At 36.1% G+C, this 21,701-nt stretch overlaps 2 protein-coding genes across 2 annotated transcripts; one reads left to right on the forward strand and one right to left on the reverse strand.

Moving 5' to 3' along the window:
- Positions 1-14,845: 14,845 nt before the first annotated feature.
- Positions 14,846-17,554, forward strand: LOC105772907 (asparagine--tRNA ligase, cytoplasmic 1). The gene is made up of 6 exons (XM_012594395.2): positions 14,846-15,393; positions 15,662-16,252; positions 16,329-16,585; positions 16,719-16,848; positions 16,947-17,005; positions 17,139-17,554. The coding sequence occupies exons 1-6, from the start codon at positions 14,905-14,907 to the stop codon at positions 17,320-17,322; spliced, it is 1,710 nt and encodes a 569-aa protein (XP_012449849.1). The 5' UTR covers positions 14,846-14,904; the 3' UTR covers positions 17,323-17,554.
- A 2,396-nt stretch (positions 17,555-19,950) lies between these two features.
- LOC105772908 (60S ribosomal protein L31) lies at positions 19,951-21,478 on the reverse strand. The gene is made up of 3 exons (XM_012594397.2): positions 21,311-21,478; positions 21,088-21,198; positions 19,951-20,417 (listed from the first exon to the last, which is right to left on the reverse strand). Exons 2-3 carry the CDS (start codon positions 21,168-21,170, stop codon positions 20,135-20,137), a joined length of 366 nt encoding a protein of 121 aa, XP_012449851.1. The 5' UTR covers positions 21,171-21,198; positions 21,311-21,478; the 3' UTR covers positions 19,951-20,134.
- Between the last annotated feature and the right edge of the window lie 223 nt (positions 21,479-21,701).

The raw sequence follows: 21,701 nt of genomic DNA on the forward strand, positions 1-21,701 counted from the left end.
CAAAAGCAATATTCGGCGTTGTGTGTGTCGAAACCGTTTTTTTGAAAAACAAAATTTTTAGGTTGTCGACTCTAAAAAAAACAAAATAAATGGGAGTCGCCACCAATCTTTTATTGAGGTGTGATTGGATCACCTAAAAAATGGCTTTGGTCTACGAGTTTTAGAAAAACGGATCCGGGAGTCAGTTACGTATGAGGAAGGATTAGCACCCTCGTAACGCCCAAAATTGGCACCTAGTTAATTAATTAGTGTCTTAAGGTCGAGAATTTGGAAAAAACCTAATCCTTAGCAAAACTTAAAAGGCTACGTATTAAGACCCTTATTATTTCAGAGAAAGAAGATACCACACCCAATGCGTTAGGGCACAGCATTCTAATTTTCCCCAAAATGAATTGGGCCAAAATACTTGTACAATAAAATTTTAAAAGAACATCCACTTATCCAAGATTTAAGAAATCACACCCAATACGTTAGGACACGATTCCTCTAGAATCCCAAACTCGGAATATTTCCTTTACTTTAAAAGAACATCCACTTATCCAAGATTTAAGAAATCACACCCAATACGTTAGGGCACAATTCCTTTAAAATCCCAAACTCGAAATATTTCCTTTATTGTTTTTAGAAAAAAATTTCATTTCAAGAAATCAATGCGTCACATCCAATACGTTAGGACACAACGTGTTAAATTCCCAATAATGAATTCTTATTTTTTGATTAAAGAGAAATGCTCGATTGTTAGACTTAACGAAGAAAATCGGAACCCAATACGTTAGGGCTCAATTTCCTTGAAAATCCTAAATTCAAGCATTCTCTCAATTTTGAAAAGTTTGAAATCGAGTAAAGAATGATGTGATGCTATATTAAATATACAATGCAATAATAAATATTACAAAGGCCTAGAAATAATATAAAAAAATGAATAAATAAAATCAATATACATAATAAAAATAATCACATACAAAATATCAAATAAATTATAAAAACAATTCTTTTTAACATATAAACGAAAACATGAATTAATAATCGAATGAAGAAAATAAACAAAATATAAAGAATAAAAGGCACATAATATATACATTGAAATTAAAAGCCATACACATAATTTACATATGTAACTTTGGATTAAAATTTATAAAAGCGAGAATATATAATGCATTTGTGAAAATAAAATATAAATTATAAAGTAAGTGTTAAAAATACATATATTTGAGCATTTAAAAAATATATTCATATATATATACAAGTATATAAAAAGCTGGTTAAAATATTAATATGTATACATACATATTTATACAAAGATAAATATAACATATATAGATTATAAAAATAATTATATATAAATAAAATAAAATAAAATAATTACCTCATATTAAAAAATAAATATGCAAAAAATATTAGTTTTTTTGAAAAATATAAATACGCACATAGAAACAAGTATACATATATATATAGCTAAAATAATAATAATTACATATGAAAATAATAATAATAACTACATTAACAAAATTAACTAATTTTAAGAAAAATATAAAAAGGATTAAATTGAACTACAAGTAAACAAATTTGGGGTCAATCTGCAAATAAATAAAATTTGGAGGACTAAATTGAACGAGCGAATTACATAGAGGGGTTGGAAGGGAAATTTTCCCTTCTCCTCCAAAACTGTGTCGTTCAAAAGGATTAAATTGGAATTTAAAATAAATAAAAGGGTAAATTAAAAAAATAAAGAAAACTTAATTACAAAAACATTAAAAGGCGGAGGGGCTAAATAAAAAAAATAAAATTCGCAGTGGTATCACCTTCTCCCTTTTTTAAAATCGTGAATAAGTAAAAAAAATAATCGAAAGAAAAAAATAGTAAGCCACCTTTAAAAAAACAGCCAATCGTTCTTTTTTATTCCTCCTCCTCTTTCCTCTTTTTCTTCTTTACAATGAAGGGAGATGCCTCTATTTATAGTTGGGCCTCCCCAAATCCAACGGTACAGATCAATTACATCAACGGCTGAGATTAAAGGGTATCTACAAATTAAATCTCTAAGATTACAAAATCATATATTCTAAGATTGCATATCATATCTAAGATTATATATCATATCTAAGATTGCATATCATATCTAAGATTGCATATCCTCAAAAATTATGTTTCCATATGTGAGCCCGGGCTAAAATTGGGTATTGACTACCCTCTTTGCTCGTTGTCGGTAACAGAACAGAGCAAAGACTTTAAAAATGCCCAATTTTGCCTGGTCTTGCTGGAACATGAAACTCTTCTTCTTCAAGTAGCCTCATTCCTTCCTACTGCATCTTCAGAAGTATAGGAGCTAGTGCTTCAATCTATTCCATTGCAACTGCAGGGAGATAAGACTTACAATCTTCAACCTATTCCACTGCTGACCAGGGAGATAGGATTACTGACTTCAATGTACTCCACTGTAACCACAGGGAGGTAAAATCCACCATCTTCGATTTACTCCACTACTGCTTAGGGAGATAAGATCTGAAATCTTCAAACTATTCCACTATTGCCTAGGGAAGTAGAATTACTAGCTTCAATGTACTGCACTGTAACCACAGGGAGGTAAAATCCGCTATCTTCAATCTGCTCCACTACTGCTTAGGGAGATAAGATCTGAAATCTTCAATCTATTCCACTGTTGCCCAGGGAAGTAGAGTTATTGGCTTCAATGTACTCCATTATAACCACAGGGAGGTAAAATCCGCCATCTTCGATCTGCTCCACTACTGCTTAGGGAGATAAGATATGAAATCTTCAATCTATTCCACTGCTGCCCAGGGAAGTAGAATTACTGGCTTCAATGTACTCTACTATGACCACAGGGAGGTAAAATCTGCCATCTTCGATCTGCTCCACTACTGCTTAGGGAGATAAGATCTGAAATCTTCAATATATTCCACTGCTGCCCAGGGAAGTAGAATTACTGGTTTCAATGTACTCCACTATAACCACTGGGAGGTAAAATCCGCCATCTTCGATCAGCTTCGCTGTCAATGCAGGAAGGCAAGATCTGCTATCTTTAATCTATTCCACTGCTGCCCAGGGAAGTAGAATTATTGGCTTCAATGTACTCCACTATAACCACAGGGAGGTAAAATCCGCCATTTTCGATCTGCTTCGCTGTCAATGCAGGAAGGCAAGATCTGCTATCTTTAATCTATTCCACTGCTGCCCAGGGAAGTAGAATTACTGGCTTCAATGTACTCCACTATAACCACAGGGAGGTAAAATCCGTCATCTTCGATCTGCTTCGCTGTCAATGCAGGAAGGCAAGATTTGCTATCTTTAGCCTGCTCCACTACAAACGAGGAAGGCAAGGCTTAAGACAAGATCTGCTCTTTCACTAATCTGTTCTCTGGGGAGCATGACCTGTATAATGAACCTAATTATGCCTAATGATTAGAATGGCATGATCAAAAATGCATCAAATGCTCCTATCTAGACATGTATGAATGGTGCTTGCATGAATGCAAAATTTTATTTTTTCGAGAATGATCCTGCTTAGGTTGTCATTATTCGAAGTTTATTAAGGCATTGTGACTAACGTGCTACAACGCCTTCTTGCTTGACTGGCTTTTCTTAAGAAACATTTAGCCAGGTTGCCCCTCACTGTGAACCTCCAAGTTTAATCCATTGGGGTGCAAAAATTCATATCATCGTTCTCCCACTGTAACCCAAGAGTATATGACTTTTCTTCAATCCTCTCCTATCACAATTCAAAGATACAGGATCTAAATCTTTCTAGTCTCTTACACCATTCCCAAGGTGTCGTACCAAAGGCTCACGCGCAACTGAAGGCTCTCTTCCCTGAGGTAACCTCTTTCTATTGCCTGGTGATCATTAATTGCTTGTTGATCTAGGCTTTGTCATCAACACGACATCCAATTTTTTGACAACAAAATCCAAAGAGAAAGTCCTAGTTTAGACTGTTCCTTTTCAGATTTCCAACCTTTAAACCCGGTGCGTTCTAAATAATAGTCCTGTTTCAGGCTCTTGTATTATTTAAAAACTTCTAGAGTAATATGCAAAACTTCCTTCGTGAAAGTTTTATTAGTCCATTGATCATTATTCTAATGCAACATGCTTGCAAAAAGAACAAAACGATGGATGAAATAGAGATAATTCTGAGCATAACTTGAAATAAATTATCAAAGATAATAAAGAAGAATAACAAAGAGATTAATTGGGAATACGTATCTTGGAAACAAATGAAGTGTTCCGAGAATAACAAATTTAGTATAAATAATATGAATATTGGGTGCCCCAGATATCGCAGCTTGAACTTCTCTGTACAAACTTTTTTTTTTGAAGATCCATCTGAGTTTGACATGTGTTTAGGATATCCACAGTACTCTGCCAATGCCCCAAGATGTTGCTTACCTTTTCTTGATAATTCAGGTATACCAAGATCACCACATGCCCCAAGTTGCTCTAATCACCTCGTACCCCATTCTGATCAATATTTGAGCCGCCCTTTTCGGGTTTTCAACTCAAATTCCCTTTGGTCTCAAAGTGCCCTTCGCAGGTTTTCACTTTGGCCTCTCCACTTTTCCTTTTTTTTCATTTTTTGTTTTTGTTTTTGTTTTTGTTTTTTTTTTGAATCTGAACTCATAGGATTAGACAAGTCTTCGTTATCCCTTTCGATCAGAACCAATGTAAAATCTTCTTTCTGATCAAATTTCTTTGATAGAGCCTTTTGGGGCATAATTTTAACTATGACGAAAACTTTGGATCTTCCTCTTCAATTAATATGAAATCCAACAACGGAGAAATGACAACTTGACTTCGACGGGCTAAACCATTATGAGCCAAAGAAGAAAGCATTGCCCCAGCAAAGAATGCATCGTTCATGATTTTAATCTTGAACATACTGTAAAAAAAATTTTATTGCATTGTTGTTCAGATTACAATGTCAATGCATACCCAAGCATGACCATACGAAGACATCTTTGAACTCTTTGAAGTAACTCAACAAGGTTCTACTTCATTTCTTCGGTTATGCACGTTCCCTTAAGGTCACAATCTCCATTGTCTCCTCATGAGGTAAGATTTCATTCCTGTTCGACCATCTGTAACAAGTCTGAAAATAGGCCACAATCTATGCCATCTTTAAAGTCATGAGATCCCTCTAAACACAGATCCCACTAAAAGGAACTTCTGAATCCGTAACAGCATCACTCATGTCGTTGATATTTGGGGACCCATAATAGGTACCAAAGAATATACAAAAAGAATGTATGAATAATCATTTGTACAATTATGAATGAATGGAATAATATGGAAAAAGATCCGAAAGAATGAAAGTATAATTATTCGAAAAGAATGAAAGAATATTGGCTTAAAAAATGAATGCAAAGATGTATTTTATTAGAATAACAACGTTCAGACATGAGCCTATTTCATAAAGGAATTCTTATTGCCTCTAGGCTGAAGGCAAAAAGTGTGTTTTAAACATTACTCTGAGTAATCTCTAAATACTACAGGGGCTTATTCTGCAGTCTAATTATTTAAAACACTCCCAAGTCTATAAGGGCAAAAATCTGACAAGGTCTCTTCTTCAGTTGTTTCATCGTGAACACTTCTCGACACCCCTTCATATTCAATCATGACTGGGTATTAGATGAACCATCTATCTTGACAATACCCATGTTGATGTATTTTTCAACTAGTTTTTTGAAGGTAATACAATTTTCTATAGAATGCCCTGTAATTCCTGCATGATAATCACATTGTGCACTTGCATCATACCATTTGGGATACGGGGGCTGTGGAGGCTTCACATGTAAAGGAGCAACAACATGCGCATTGAATAAGCTTTGATACAACTCCTTGTACGACATTGGAATTGGCGTGAACTGAAGCTTTTCAGTACCTGGCTTCACACCTAATTCTTGTCTTGATGAACCCGGTTGGTTAGCAATCGATTTGCCGTATGTATTCACGCTGTTCACCTCATTTCCCTTTTCTTTTGAGGCTTGCCTTCTGTTATTTCCTCCAGCATCAATCTTTCCGCTCCTTATGGCACTTTCAATCATTTCACCATTCATGATTATGTCAAAAAAGCTTTTTGTCGCACTCCCTAACATATGTGTGATGAACGGAGCTTTCAATGTATTTATGAATAACATTGTCATTTCCCTTTCCAAGAGCGGTGGCTGAACTTGGACGGCGACCTCCCTCCACCTCTGTACATACTACCTAAAGCTTTCATTTGATTTCTTTTCCAAATTCTGTAAGGTGATTCTATCAGGAACCATATCTATCACATGATTGTACTGCTTTATGAATGTCTGTGCCAAATCTCTCCATGAATTAATTTGGGTACGGTTCAATCGATTGTACCACTTGGATGCTGCCCCTGTGAGGCTATCCTGGAAGCAATGAATCAAGAGTTGGTCATTATTGACATAATCAGTCATTCGTCTGTAGAATATGGTAATATGAGCTTTGGGGCTACTGGTTCCATTATATTTCTCAAACTCTGGCATTTTGAATTTGTAAGGGAGCACTAAATCCGGAACCAGACTCAATTCTTTAGCATCCATCCCATAGTAGCCTTCTGCACATTCCATCGCTCTAAACTTCTCTTCCAGCCATTTGTACTTTTCCTCTAGCTGTTTTGGCAATTCATCATTCATTTTTTCCTTTCCAGCCGTCTCATCGAAATAAGGAATAGCAGGATTAACAAAGTTGGCTCCGGGGTTAGAGCCTGATCCTGCTTGGAGATTCAATAGCGTTGCAGCGTCACCCGGAGGATTAATGGTAACAGAGGAATTACGCGGGTATATCTCAACTTGTTGGGGGGTAAGTCTAGAGGATAAACAGGTCCCTCATTGTCTCCTTCTTCATTATTGAGCACAGAACCTTTTCCTTTATCAGTTCCTTTGTTGAACCATTGAGTTAACTGAGTCATCATACTCCCTTGAGATTCTATCATTTTGTCTATCATTTTTTGCTGCTCATTCATTTGCTTTTGAAGTTGCTCCTGCATTTCCTTTTGGGATTGTTCTAGTCTTTCCATCCTTTGATCCATATCCTTTAGTTTTCAATCGAGTACCGTAGCGGTGTTTAGTAGGCTGGTTTGTTTCCAGATTAACTGAGGAATGATTTATATCAATTAGAATCTTTTAGTGGACTTTAATGCATATGATATCATGTAATGTGAATGCATGAAATGAATGCATAAAGATATGTTGATTCTGATTCAATTTCATTTAGAAAACTTTACTAGAAAACAAATCTCTTTACATAAAATGGATATTTATATGGCCTTGCCCTTATAGGTGGAGATATTCGATCCTCTTCTTCATTTGAGCATTAAGATGAACTCTTTAAAAAAACATCTCTTCTATCTCCTTTTTTGCTCAATCCAGGTCGTAACTTGTTGCTCACTCATCCTCGTGATGCTCGTTGGCTTCTCTTTAAGAAGGTTCAGCAGCTCTCAAATAATCTTTGTCATCTTGAATCCTTGGGCAACGGAGCCATAGTCGTGTAGTCTTCTATTAAATTATCATCCTTCTCTTATCACGTGTTCTTGGACCATATTCGGACAACCATATTGTCATCCACTTTATCAAGAAACCCATTTCCTTATGACAAGCTCTCAATTTAGCAACTGAACGTGAATCAACACCTCCTTTTTTATGATGAAATGAAATGTCATGTCATGCAATCAAAATAAAACACAAAAAGTCAGTATCGAATATAAACATAGAAAATAATTAAGAAAGAGTAAAACACCTACTAGGATATCTACTAGGGTTTAGTATAGTTCTACCTAAGGTGGATTCCTAAAGTTCACTATATGAAGTTCGGCTTCTAGGGCAAAGGTACCCGAACCAGCAGATTCCTCGATCTTCACCCATTATAGGCTCATATGGACCGAGTTCAGTTCAGGGGAATACATTTCCCTATGCCTGCACGGAGAAGAAAACTTCATGAAGACATAGGTACAGATGTATCCCGGAAGCAATCCACTACCCTACACGGAGGTGAAAACCTCACGAAGGCATAGCTTCTCACTCCCACTTAAAAGGGTAAAATTGGTCAGCTCATGGAATGTATAATGCAAACAATATTTAAACAAGAAGATAATGAAGGATGTCATGAGTTTTTTTTATAAAAAAATATTTGCTCGACTATAAGACAAGAATTAATCAACTTTGTGGCTCGACTCTCTTAAGTCCCCAGTGGAGTCTCCAAGCTGTCGAAACCGTTTTTTTGAAAAACAAAATTTTTAGGTTGTCGACTCTAAAAAAACAAAATAAATGGGAGTCGCCACCAATCTTTTATTGAGGTGTGATTGGATCACCTAAAAAATGGCTTTGGTCTACGAGTTTTAGAAAAACGGATCCGGGAGTCAGATACGTATGAGGAAGGATTAGCACCCTCGTAACACCCAAAATTGGTACCTAGTTAATTAATTAGTGTCTTAAGGTCGAGAATTTGGAAAAAAACCTAATCCTTAGCAAAACTTAAAAGGCTACGTATTAAGACCCTTATTATTTCAGAGAAAAAAGATACCACACCCAATGCGTTAGGGCACAGCATTCTAATTTTCCCCAAAATGAATTGGTCCAAAATACTTGTACAATAATATTTTAAAAGAACATCCACTTATCTAATATTTAAGAAATCACACCCAATACGTTAGGGCACGATTCCTCTAGAATCCCAAACTCGGAATATTTCCTTTACTTTAAAAGAACATCCACTTATCCAAGATTTAAGAAATCACACCCAATACGTTAGGGCACAATTCCTTTAAAATCCCAAACTCGGAATATTTCCTTTATTGTTTTTAGAAAAAAAATTTCATTTCGAGAAATCAATGCGTCACATCCAACACGTTAGGACACAACGTGTTAAATTCCCAATAATGAATTCTTATTTTTTGATTAAAGAGAAATGCTCGATTGTTAGACTTAACGAAGAAAATCGGAACCCAATACGTTAGGGCTCAATTTCCTTGAAAATCCTAAATTCAAGCATTCTCTCAATTTTGAAAAGTTTGAAATCGAGTAAAGAATGATGTGATGCTATATTAAATATACAATGCAATAATAAATATTACAAAGGCCTAGAAATAATATAAAAAATGAATAAATAAAATCAATATACATAATAAAAATAATCATATACAAAATATCAAATAAATCATAAAAACAATTCTTTTTAACATATAAACGAAAACATGAATAAATAATCGAATGAAGAAAATAAACAAAATATAAAGAATAAAAGACACATAATATATACATTGAAATTAAAAGCCATATACATAATTTACATATGTAACTTTGGATTAAAATTTATAAAAGCAGATTATATAATTCATTTGTGAAAATAAAATATAAATTATAAAGTAAGTGTTAAAAATACATATATTTGAGCATTTTAAAAAAATATATTCATATATATATACAAGTATATAAAAACTGGTTAAAATATTAATATGTATACATACATATATATACAAATATAAATATAACATATATAGATTATAAAAATAATTATATATAAATAAAATAAAATAAAAATAATTACCTCATATTAAAAAAATAAATATGCGAAAAAATATTAGTTTTAAAAAAATATAAATACGCACATAGAAACAAGTATACATATATATATATAGCTAAAATAATAATAATTACATATGAAAATAATAATAATTACATTAACAAAATTAACTAATTTTAAGAAAAATATAAAAAAGATTAAATTGAACTACAAGTAAACAAATTTGGGGTCAATCTGCAAATAAATAAAATTTGGAGGACTAAATTGAACAAGCGAATTACATAGAGGGGCTGGAAGGGAAATTTTCCCTTCTCCTCTAAAACGGTGTCGTTCAAAAGGATTAAATTGGAATTTAAAATAAATAAAAGGGTAAATTAAAAAAATAAAGAAAACTTAATTACAAAAACATTAAAAGGCGGAGGGGCTAAATAAAATAAAATAAAATTCGCAGTGGTATCACCTTCTCCCTTTTTTAAAATCGTGAATAAGTAAAAAAAATAATCGAAAGAAAAAAATAGTAAGCCACCTTTAAAAAAACTGCCAATCGTTCTTTTTTATTCCTCCTCCTCTTTCCTCTTTTTCTTCTTTACAATGAAGGGAGAGGCCTCTATTTATAGTTGAGCCTCCCCAAATCCAACGGTACAGATCAATTACATCAACGGCTGAGATTAAAGGGTATCTACAAATTAAATCTCTAAGATTACAAAATCATATATTCTAAGATTGCAGATCATATCTAAGATTATATATCATATCTAAGATTGCATATCATATCTAGGATTGCATATCATATCTAAGATTGCATATCCTCAAAAATTATGTTTCCATATGTGAACCCGGGCTAAAATTGGGTATTACAGTGTGAGTCAAGTAGAACAATCTCCCAGTAAGTTGTTGACACATTTGCACGTATGATAACATTTCATCATCTTGATTGACTTGGACTGTTTCATTGTATTCAATGGAAGTTAACTTCTGATTTTGTTCTAAAGGGATAACAGCTACTTTCCTTCCAGTGAGGTCCATATCTGAAATTAGTTCAAGAGAATACTTTCTTTGGTTCAATACAACCATACTCTCTAACCGAAAAATTTCAATACCGAGAATATTTAAGTTCTCCCAATTCTTTCATCTTGAAACTCTGAAGTAACACTTGTTTCAACTCATCAATAAACTCCCCATCATTCCAATTATCACTTAGTCATCAACATATATAAGCATGATAACAATTCGATCATCGACTGTTAGTAAAAAGAGAATAGTCATGCTTAGTTTGTGAATAGCCATTAAGTAAACGAGCCTCTGTAAGCTTCATGTTCCACTGTCTTGGTACTTGCTTCAATCCATAAAGTAATTTTCGCAGTCGACAAACCCGAGTCTCCCCATGAGTGCAAAAACTGGGAGGAAGAAACATGTAAACTTCCTCATGTGAATCACCTTGTAAAAAAGCATTTTAAATATCCATTTGAAACAATGACCATCCGTGTTGGGCAGGAAGGGCAATGACAATACGCCTTGTGACTTGTTTGGCAATCGGAAAAAATGTGTCATGGTAATCAAGACCCTCTTGCTGAGTAAACCCCTGACCAACAAGATGAGCTTTGAACCATTCAATCGAACCATTACCATTATACTTGACTTTCAAGACCCATTTGCAACCAATGGGTATTTTACCAGGGGTAAAGGAACTACATCCTAAATGGTAATTGATTCCAATGCCCGAATCTCTTGCTGCATAGCTTCAACCCATCGATGGTCCTTAATTAATAGCTTCAACATAATTTCAAGGTTCAGGTATGTGGGAAATGGAAGCAACAAAGGAAATGTTATGAGAAAGTAAATGATGATAAGAAATAAAAGAAGTAAGAGGATACTGACCTGCCTGAAGTGGAGAGGAAGAAGCCGAATGAGAGCAGCACGCATAGTCTTGTATCCAGGTTGGAGGCTTAGATAATCGTGGAGTATGACGTAATGGAATGAAAAACACAGTGGGTAATGGAAGGAGTGAAGGTACGATGAGCAGGCCTACAACGACCGGTTGAAGAAAATATAAGGTCATGTGACAATGCAGAGGTCAGACAAGACGCATGTGGGGTCGGTGGAGCTAATATATTTTGATCAAGAGGAGCGACGGTAAGAAACTCATTGTTCAAGCAAGGATGGGACGTGTTAGGAGGAAATAAGGATTAATGAGACAGATCAAATTTAACCTCATAAAATAGTACATCTCAACTTACAAAAAAAATTTGTTTCCAAATTATACAAAATATAACCCTTCTAAACCATTGAATAACTTATGAAAACCAATGGTAATGACCGAGGGGAAAATTATCCGATGGGACTAAATTTTTTTCATTGCAAAGACAACCAAACACCCGTTAATGAGATAAAGAAGGTGGTTTATGATATAGTTTTTCAAAAGGAGAGTTTTCCAATCAAGAAAAAAAGTTACAATTGATTTAAGTAACAAGCTGCCAACACACACTCGTACTAGAATTTAGTTGGTACATTTGACTGAAATTTGAGAGCTCGAGCTATTTCCAAAAGGTGACGATGTTTACGTTCAACGAATTCATTTTGTTGTGGTGTTTGGAGACATGAACTTTGATGGACAATCTCATTAAACAAACAACGGCTTACACTTGGAATTAAAAAATTTTGTCCCATTATCACTGCAAAAAGCATTAATAGACAAAGAAAATTGAGTATTAACAAGAGCAATAAACTGTTTTAAGATAACAATAGTATCACTTTTAAGCTTGAGAATAAAAGTCTAGGTCATTCTCGAAAAATCATCAACAATAATAAGAAAGAATCGATGTCCCAAATGGGTTGGAATTTTGTAAGGAACCCATAAATTGAGATATACCAAATCAAAAGGTGCAATAGCTAGTGCATGAATTATAGTAAATGGAAGTCCTGTTTGTTTAGCTAAAGGACAAATATGACATTGAGAAATACACTTTTTGTTCGAAACATTACATGAAACATTATCTAATTTATTGATTTTGGAAATGGAAGCATGTCCAAGACGAGCATGCCAAAGAAATGAAGAATCTTGTGTGGCCAAAGATGAAAGCGGTGGTGTCATAGAAGGTTTATGTTGTTGAAGAGAATTAATTTGGAGAAGGTGGTGGAAATTAGAGAATGTAGAGACCATGTTGCTCAACCAATTGCTTTCACCTGTCTTCTGTAGAGGTCTTGAAGAAGGCAAAAATGAGGGGAAAAAGAAACGAAACAATGTAAGTATCGGGTTAAATTTGAAATATAAAGCAAATTAAAATTGAAATCTAGGACACGAAAAACATTAGTAAGCTTGGCAAAGGGAAATAAAGTGTATGAACCATTGTTAACAATTGGTACCGACTTTCTATTAGGCAATTGAGCAAACAATGAGATTGAAGCACATGAAATCAGAGATTCCAGGTATTGTTCATCAGATATCATATGGTTTGTAGCTCCAATATCCAAAATCCACTAGAAGGAAGACGGTGAAGAAACCATACCTGCCATATGTGTAGCACCTCCAATTGAATTATCTACTGACTTCGAATCATTAGATTTAAAATTTGCTGGTACTACTCTTGAGTGAATATCGGGGCTGAAGGTAGAGAATTTGTAGTAATAGAAGTTTCAGTTGACGATTCGTTCGAGCCAACCTGATTTGCCATTGAAGTATTTGACTTGCGTTTAGTGAATTTGAAGCCTGGAGGAAATCCAATCAACTTGTAGCAAGATTCTCGCTTACGCCCATTTACCTTACAATGATCACATATTCCATTAAACCTTTTTTTTTTTCTGAGATTGTTGTTGAATGTTTGAAGAATACAAGACTGTTGGGTCATTAAAGGAAACTCCTGAAGTATGTTGGTATGCAAGATTTACCGTAGGTAATGGTTGCAAAAGAAAAATGTGACTACATATAGCAGCATAAGGATCATTCAAGCTCATGAGAAATTGAAACAATCTCTGTTGTTGAACATGCTCTAAAATCTTTAGGACATTTCACAATTACATGAAGAAACTGGCACCAAGGCATTATACTCATCCCAAAGCAACTTTAATCGAGTAAAGAAATCAGAGATGGAGGTAGTACCTTGAATATGCGGAGCAATCTCCCAGTGAAGAAAGAAGATACGTGACCCATTGGCCTTATCGTAACATTCCTTAAGGTCTTTCCATACTTGGGCAATATTGGTTGCAAACACGACTCCAATGCACAGATCAATATTAACATTGTTCAAGATCCATGAAAGAACAATCGCATTGCAACGATCACATTGTGAATGAAAAATTGGTTGCACCAATTCTCTATCAACAAAATCAAGCTTATTCTTGGCCAGCAATGCAATTCGCATGGATCGGCTCCAAATGGCATAATTTTCATGACCCATTAACTTATGAGAAATTAACTATGTGTCTGGTGTATCTGAATGATGCAGATACATTGGATTATTGTAGACCATGGTGACAGGCTCTCCACCTCTTTTATTGAAATCTATAATGGTTATTGTAATAGAGAAACCCAAAAATCGTACAGAAAAACAAGTAGCCAAAAAAACAATTGAAGCAAATAGCAAAGTAAACAGAAGCAGAGGGAAAACCACAAAGCAGGAGAAATGATTGACCAGTAACCTCCACGAAAGGTGGCTCTGATATCATGTTGACGTTGTCGACGAGAGAGAGGTAACAAGACATGAGAACAATAAAAGATGAAAATAGTGATATTAACAAATTGGAATGTAAAAAAGATTAGTCATTGCTAACTCAAATAAGCTTACAATTGTTGGTTTATATACATGTATATGTATGTAATAAGATTTCTAATAGTTTATGATTGCTCAAGAAAGCATTCCCTCTAATGGATCATTACATTGTCACTAAACTTAGAATTTAACATAATTGAATAAACTAACATATCAAATTTTATATATAATATGCGCAGATCAATAAACTAATGAAAAAACAATTTATTAGACAAGCAAATTGTTTAGTTGCCATATTTACATTTTACTATAAAGAAGTTTTTGGACAAAGTATGATTGTAGCAGCGCCAGCATGAAAACAAGATTCCACCTTAAAATAACGCGCTCTCTGAATCCTTGGTAGTTTTTTCGTCAGTTTCAGACGCAAAAGAAATCAAAGATTCCGTGGGACTCATTATGCACCAATTAAAAAGGCACACGTGTACGAAACAAGACATTGTGACCCTGCCCCCATTGGAGTACATCGAAATTAATGTAGTCTTGGCTGCAACAGATCGCTCCTAATTACATATAAAGTCTAGTTCTAGGGTTTATATCACTTAAGTTTCTCTAAGGCCTTCATTTTCCCCGTTCATTTCTGTCACGCTCAAAAAATCCAATGGCGGAAACAGATCAGGCGCTGCCGCCGTCGGACCAACTCGCCGCGATGAACTTGACCGACACCGTTGAGAAACACGCATTTTCTGACCGTGTCCTGATCCGTTCCATCGTGGGCCGGCCAGATGGCGGGGCTGGCCTTGCTGGGCAACGAGTCCGGGCCGGTGGTTGGGTAAAGACAGGGAGAGAGCAAGGGAAAGGAACTTTCGCCTTCTTGGAATTGAATGATGGGTCGTGCCCGGCGAACTTGCAGGTGATTGTGGACGCCGGACTGGCTGTTCTGAGCAAGCTGGTGGCGACCGGCACCTGCGTGGTGGTGGATGGGATATTGAAGGTGCCACCTGAAGGCACGAGGCAGAAGATTGAGCTTCGGGTCGAAAAAGTGGTTTCTGTAGGCGAGGTGGATCCTGCTAAGTACCCGATTCCAAAAACGAAGCTCACGCTTGAATTTTTGAGAGATCATCTTCATCTTCGAGCTAGGACCAACACGGTATGAATCATTACTCAAATTGAATGCTCATCCCTTCTTTTTATGGAACGTTGAAAAATAACACTATTTCCCTGAAAAAAAGCTTAAAATTTTACTACTACTAAACAACATTGAAGGTATAGTTATTAATATTCCTGACAAGTGAACAGTGCTGAGTTCAATTGGAAACCAAATTTGGTAAATTTAGGAACCTTTTAATGCTGTGCAATAGGTATTTTGCTACTTGTTTTGTTATTTTGTAATTCTTGGTAATTATATGTGGATTCAGATTGCAGCCATAGCTCGAATTAGGAACGCACTTGCCTTTGCTACGCATTCATTCTTCCAAGAGCATAATTTCCTTTATGTGCACACTCCAATTTTAACTACTAGTGATTGTGAGGGTGCTGGTGAGATGTTTCAAGTCACAACTTTGATTAGTGAATCTGAAAAGCTGGAGAAGGAACTGATTAAAAACCCTCCTCCATCGGAGGTTGACATAGAAGCAGCTAGGCAAGTTGTGAGCGAGAGAGGAGAGGCTGTTAAACAGCTTAAAGCTGCCAAAGCAAGCAAATCGGAAATCACTGCTTCTGTGGCTGAACTTAACAAAGCAAAGGAGAATCTCTCTAAGCTGGAGGAGAGATCTAAATTGAAATCTGGGATTCCCAAGAAGGACGGGAAGATCGACTACACTCAAGACTTCTTTGCCCGCCAAGCTTTTTTGACAGTTTCTGGGCAACTGCAGGTTGAAACATATGCTTGTGCTGTTAGTAACGTATATACATTTGGGCCAACTTTTCGGGCTGAACACTCTCACACTTCAAGGCATTTGGCAGAATTTTGGATGGTAGAGCCTGAAATAGCATTTGCAGATCTTCAGGTATGGCTGGCGTCATAGTACTCCTTTACTTTCATCTATGTTGAAAATTAAGTCAAAAGATTGGATGCTTTTACAGGATGACATGAACTGTGCCGAGGCTTATGTGAAGTATATGTGCAATTGGTTGCTTGATAAATGCCTTGACGATATGCAATTCATGGCTAAAAGTTATGATAAAGGTTGCATTGATCGGTTGAGAATGGTTGCTTCAATTCCCTTTGTACGGATATCATACACAGAAGCAGTGGAGCTTTTAGAGGAAGCTGTGAAAGGTGGTAAGAAATTTGAGAATGAAGTGAAGTGGGGGATTGATTTGGCTTCTGAGCATGAAAGGTATGCAAGTCTTTTTTATTAGTTTTTCTACCTGCTTTAAATGTTGAGCATGAAAGGTATGCAAGTCTTTCTAATTGTTTCTTCTACCTGCTTTATGTGGATGCTTAAATCCTATTTTGCGTTGGCCTTGCAGATACTTGACTGAAGTTAAATTTCAGAAGCCCGTTATTGTTTATAACTACCCAAAGGGAATAAAAGCATTCTACATGAGGCTCAATGATGACTTGAAGACTGTTGCTGCTATGGATGTCCTTGTGCCCAAGGTCGGCATTTACTTCCTATTCTGTCGTTACATATTCATTTACAATCTTACCTTTTTGCTTTGTCACGTTTTTGAGTTAATATTTTTCAAATATTTCAGGTTGGAGAACTAATCGGGGGAAGCCAAAGGGAAGAACGTTATGAGGTCATTCGGGAAAGGTATGTGGGAGTGTTTCCCTCGTTCATGCCATGATGGTATTTTTGTTTTGTACTGCTGACCTGTCATGGTTTTATCATTGGCATTGGATATTGAAAATAATAATGAACATGAGTTTGTTGCTATTCCTCGCAGAATTTTGGAGGTGGGGTTGCCTCTTGAGCCATATGAGTGGTATCTTGACCTGCGGCGATACGGAACTGTTAAACATTGTGGATTCGGGCTAGGCTTTGAACGAATGATTCTCTTTGCCACTGGCATCGAGAACATTAGAGATGTTATTCCCTTCCCAAGATATCCAGGAAGAGCTGATCTGTGATTGGATTTTTCTAAGATGACCTGAGAAAGTGGTCTTGATTTTCAGTTTAATACTCCTGGGTTTTAGTAATTTTTGCGCATTGGCAATCATATTACGTACCTTGAAAAGAATTGTAAAAGTAAAACTGTTTCTTCATTTTTGTTCTTTCTCTGTTCATCCTTAACAGCACATGTTTGTTATATATGGATGTTAGTGTTATCATCTAATGCAATAATATGTCTTCTTTACCTCATGTCTGAAACCTACAGTTTTATCTTAGTAACAAATTAAATGATAAAACTACCGTCTTGAGTAATATTTGAAGCCTGAGAGGGAAACAAGACAATGTCTGATTTCCATGGGAAGTAGTATGTTTTCTTTTGTAATTTCCTACAAAGATCAGAAAAAAAAACTGAGCTCGAAAAGCAGGAATTAAATAGAAGCAATACTTGCTTTCTTACTAATGGAGATATTTACACATCTTATATAAGCTCAATTTAAGCAGCATTTCAGCTCATCTAGGCTCATTTTTTAGCAGAATTTATCTTGTTTAGCATGATTAGAATTAGAAGCAACTTTAGCTCTGCACTTCAAAGACCTGTTAACCAGTAATTCTCAGTGGAACGAAAATCACTACTTGACACCTCTTCTAACTCTTCATTTCTCTTCTCAGCCCTTTTTTCAGTTTTTTTTTTTTTTTTTGGTAATCTACAAATGAAACATAGTAGTTCTAAGTTACGTTGACCATTGCTTTGAGAACCCGGAGTGTGCTGCTCGATACGCCAACCTGTTAACCAGTGCCTGGAGTGGATGACGTTCCTCATGTACGTGTGTTTGGATCCCTTTTTGCAAGTGTATTATATCTGTTGGGGAGTCTTCCAATGGACTTGACATTGGCCAAGGAAATACTTGCGCCGTTTCCTGTTGGGGAGATAAATAACACGTGTTGAAATTCTGAAATTCGGAGCCGTTGGAGCGGGCATAGAATTTGACCGATGAATGTTAATTTGCTGTGGGTTTGGTCGAGATGTTGTAGGGAGATAGCAAAGATTAGTGGAGGAGGGCTTTCAACGGTGAGGGCTGCTGTTGTGCCCTATATTGAGTATTGGTGATTGTAGGTGAACGATAATGTTAGGTGATAGGCAGAAGTAGACCTCTCTTGAATTGATGTATTGGCGTTCCAAATATTTGTTGTTTCAACCCTTGTTTCTGCTGTCCAGACAGGTTGTAAGTTGCCCTTTGTTTGCAAGGCCCCATTGTATTCACTATAATTAGGTATTACACGGTAAATTACTTCCATAGGGTTTCGTTGTATCTTGTGTGGGACATTAATGCGCCATAGAGCCTCCCATTTTATATGAAACTGGCTGTTATTTGGTTCAGGGTTGTTTTCCTCGATTAGCATGTTGTAGGCAGCTTTTACTGAGAACTCACCCGAGAAGCTATGTTTCCATACATACCTGTCCTCATTTTCGGTTAAAGAGAAACTTCTCTAATGTAGTTCATTTGTCCAGTTGTCTCTCAGTCGATCTTGTATAAACTGGGAACGCCACTGTTTGTTTACTGTATCTTGCATGTCTGTTAATGGAATTCTCGGTAATTGCTGTGATTGGTATTGCCGGAGTGCTAGACCGTTTCCGCAGATAGAGACATTGCGGCTAGACCAGATTTAGATATTAAGTCCTAGTAAACATATGTCACGGCCTTTTAGGATACTCTTCCATGTCCAAGAATCCACTGGTTTCAGTCCAACCTCAAGGAAGTTGATGTTGGTGCAGTATTTTGACAGTAGTGCCTGGCCGAAGGAGTGTGGTTATGTGAGAATACGCCATACATAGAAGCGCTTCGTTCAAAAGCTCTGTTTGGGGTATAGCTAGCTAGTCCACTTTCTCTTTTCGGACGACATAGAAGTTTCCAGCTACGTAGTTGTAGGTTTTTTTGTATTGGAATTGTGACCCCAACAAAAATTTTTGATAACTCGGTGTATTTTGTCTATAATATTTTGTGGGGCCTTGATACATGAAGAATAAATTGGTATGGACGTCAAAGTAGCTTTTATCAGTACCAACTTACGGGGTACCTCCCAGCGATGGTAGTTTGGCTTTCCATCCTGCGAGTTTGATTTGAATGCGTTCCAAGGGTGGATTGAAAGAACTGTTTCTCGTTAAGGATGTGTCCCATCTGACATCCCAGGTATTTGTGAGGTCTTTCCGTCATGGTTACACCTAAAATGCCAGTTAATCGAAAAGCCCGAGTGTAAGGAATATGTTCTGATCATGATTTAAAGACAAGGGTACAGTCTAGGGATAAAGACAAGGGTCGTAGATAACATCATGATTTAGAGATAAAAAAGGGGTTTATGCATACAAGAAATCAAATTCTAAACCTACATATGCAATCTAAGAACAGAAGCTCCAAATTTAAGACTTAACATGCCAGGTTTGTTTTTATTTAATCTACCGTTGTATATGCAATTGAGATGGTGACAAGGCTTTGACAATATTCATGCCAAGACCTAGACTAGGTAATTTTGTTCTTATCATCAAAAAGCTGGGAACCCAACAGTATCCTGTAATGGCCAAATGAAAACAGGGTTTGCCGGGCCTACTTCATAACAATATAATAGTAGCTTAAGCTTCAATACCACAATACTCTAAAATCTGCTGGAAATTTCAATTGCACAAGGAACAAGCTTAAATAGTCTTGACAACAATAAACCAAATATATGAGTAGAATGATGTCTCTCACAGGTCACAAATGTAACACTAACCAAAACTCGGGTAAATTTCTTGGTGAACAAATGCAAGTTTTCATAAAACTAAACATCAATAAATTACTCATCATCATCATCGATGGGCTTAGTGCCCAAACCCTTCAGTCCTTCAGCTGGGATTTCAGCAACGGTTACTAGAGAGTAGAGCTCTTCCTTCGCATCTTCATCATCATTTCTCTTTCGAGCAATGCGGACCCTAATCCTTCTAGGAACACTTCGGATCCCTCGGCTCCAGATGTGTTTGTTCAGCTTGACATCAACTCTCACATCCTTTGTCCCCATTGCTTTTTCTGCAAACTTCCTAATCTCCTTTATAGCCTTGGGAGCCTTCTTCTTGAATGTGCTGTTTTACAAGATAACCATGAAGTTAAAAAAAAAACTACCATAAGGTTAAACATATTCCCAGAAAAAAGTGATACACAGCTGCAGAAATAACTTAAGATTCCACCCAATCCAAAGGCAGAATCATAGTTAGATTATCCATAAAGCTATGGCTGCCAAAAGAACAAGAAGCCATATACTAAAATATGTAATATTTGGCATTCAATCTAGCATTATTTTCCTATAACTAAAATCCATTCATACAACTTCCAAGCACAATTAACTTAATCGAAGTGGTGCCACCTTTAGCTATCCGTTTTCACTTGAAGGCATTTACCAAACATTGGAAAAACAATGAGAATCATGAACCTCACTATCATTTACAAGCTCAACCCTATAGCCCCATTTCTTATACCCATGAAAATCATTATTTAGCCAACCAAATCCATTGGTATAATAGCTTAAACTACTTTTCACTAACAATGTGAATAAAGCAAACAATTGAAGTCAAATTAACATAAGGAAATATAAAGAGTAATAAGTAAAGCAAATAACTTTCAAAGCAAGAGGCAAAATTTACAACAAAAATAAAAAATACCCGTCAAGCAAAGATCACAATAGTAAGAATAGAAGGGGGGAAAAGAAACAAAGAAAAGAAATTCATTTTTGCTAGTGAGGGAAAGACCAGTTACCAGCCATGGAGGCGCTTGTGAAGGTTGATGGTGTACTCCCTGGTCACCACCTCTTCCTTTCTTCCTCTTGTTTTCTCAACCATTTTCACTCCCTCTCGCCTTAGCCCTTACCTGCATTCAGTTCAAAATCAAAAAGTATTAGAGATCTTTCTTAAGTTCAGAGTACCTCGTTGGATTTTCTAGGAAACCTGATGGAGGGAAACGTCGAGAGAGAGAGAGAGACCTGGATTGGATTGGATTGGATTGGATTGGATTGAAGGAAAGCAGAAGCGCGCCGAAGAGAGGATACAGAATGGAAGAGCTCAAGTTAAAATAGACACAAATAAGAAAACCCTAGTTTGCATACGGCTCTACAAACCGGTGCCGTTTCTCCGAATATTAATGGACCATGTTATTGGCCCTTCATTGTGACACTTAAATCCATGGCCTCGCGGCCTAAAAATAAATGGGTAAACTACACTCATGGTGACTCTAAAATAGGGTCTATTCTATTTTGTTTTTTTTTTCAATTTAGCAATCCTAAATAAGATAAGTGTGCGAATCACTGCAGTTAAAATTTATGTTTTCTTTTAACGAATTTCTAATGTGGCATATCAGCACATTTAGTGACTAAC

Source organism: Gossypium raimondii, chromosome 6 (assembly GCF_025698545.1).
Source record: "Gossypium raimondii isolate GPD5lz chromosome 6, ASM2569854v1, whole genome shotgun sequence".
In the NCBI taxonomy this organism is placed as follows: Eukaryota; Viridiplantae; Streptophyta; class Magnoliopsida; order Malvales; family Malvaceae; genus Gossypium; species Gossypium raimondii.

What these genes read in the sequence shown, in the direction of transcription:
- LOC105772907 (XM_012594395.2), top strand. Translation starts at nt 14,905, where the DNA reads ATGGCGGAAACAGATCAGGCGCTGCCGCCGTCGGACCAACTCGCCGCG. An exon ending in TTCGAGCTAGGACCAACACG is followed by an intron (nt 15,394 to 15,661) that starts GTATGAATCATT and finishes ATGTGGATTCAG; the next exon opens with ATTGCAGCCATAGCTCGAAT. An exon ending in TATGAGGTCATTCGGGAAAG is followed by an intron (nt 17,006 to 17,138) that starts GTATGTGGGAGT and finishes TATTCCTCGCAG; the next exon opens with AATTTTGGAGGTGGGGTTGC.
- LOC105772908 (XM_012594397.2), bottom strand. Translation starts at nt 21,170, where the DNA reads ATGGTTGAGAAAACAAGAGGAAGAAAGGAAGAGGTGGTGACCAGGGAG. An exon ending in CACAAGCGCCTCCATGGCTG is followed by an intron (nt 20,418 to 21,087) that starts GTAACTGGTCTT and finishes CTTGTAAAACAG; the next exon opens with CACATTCAAGAAGAAGGCTC.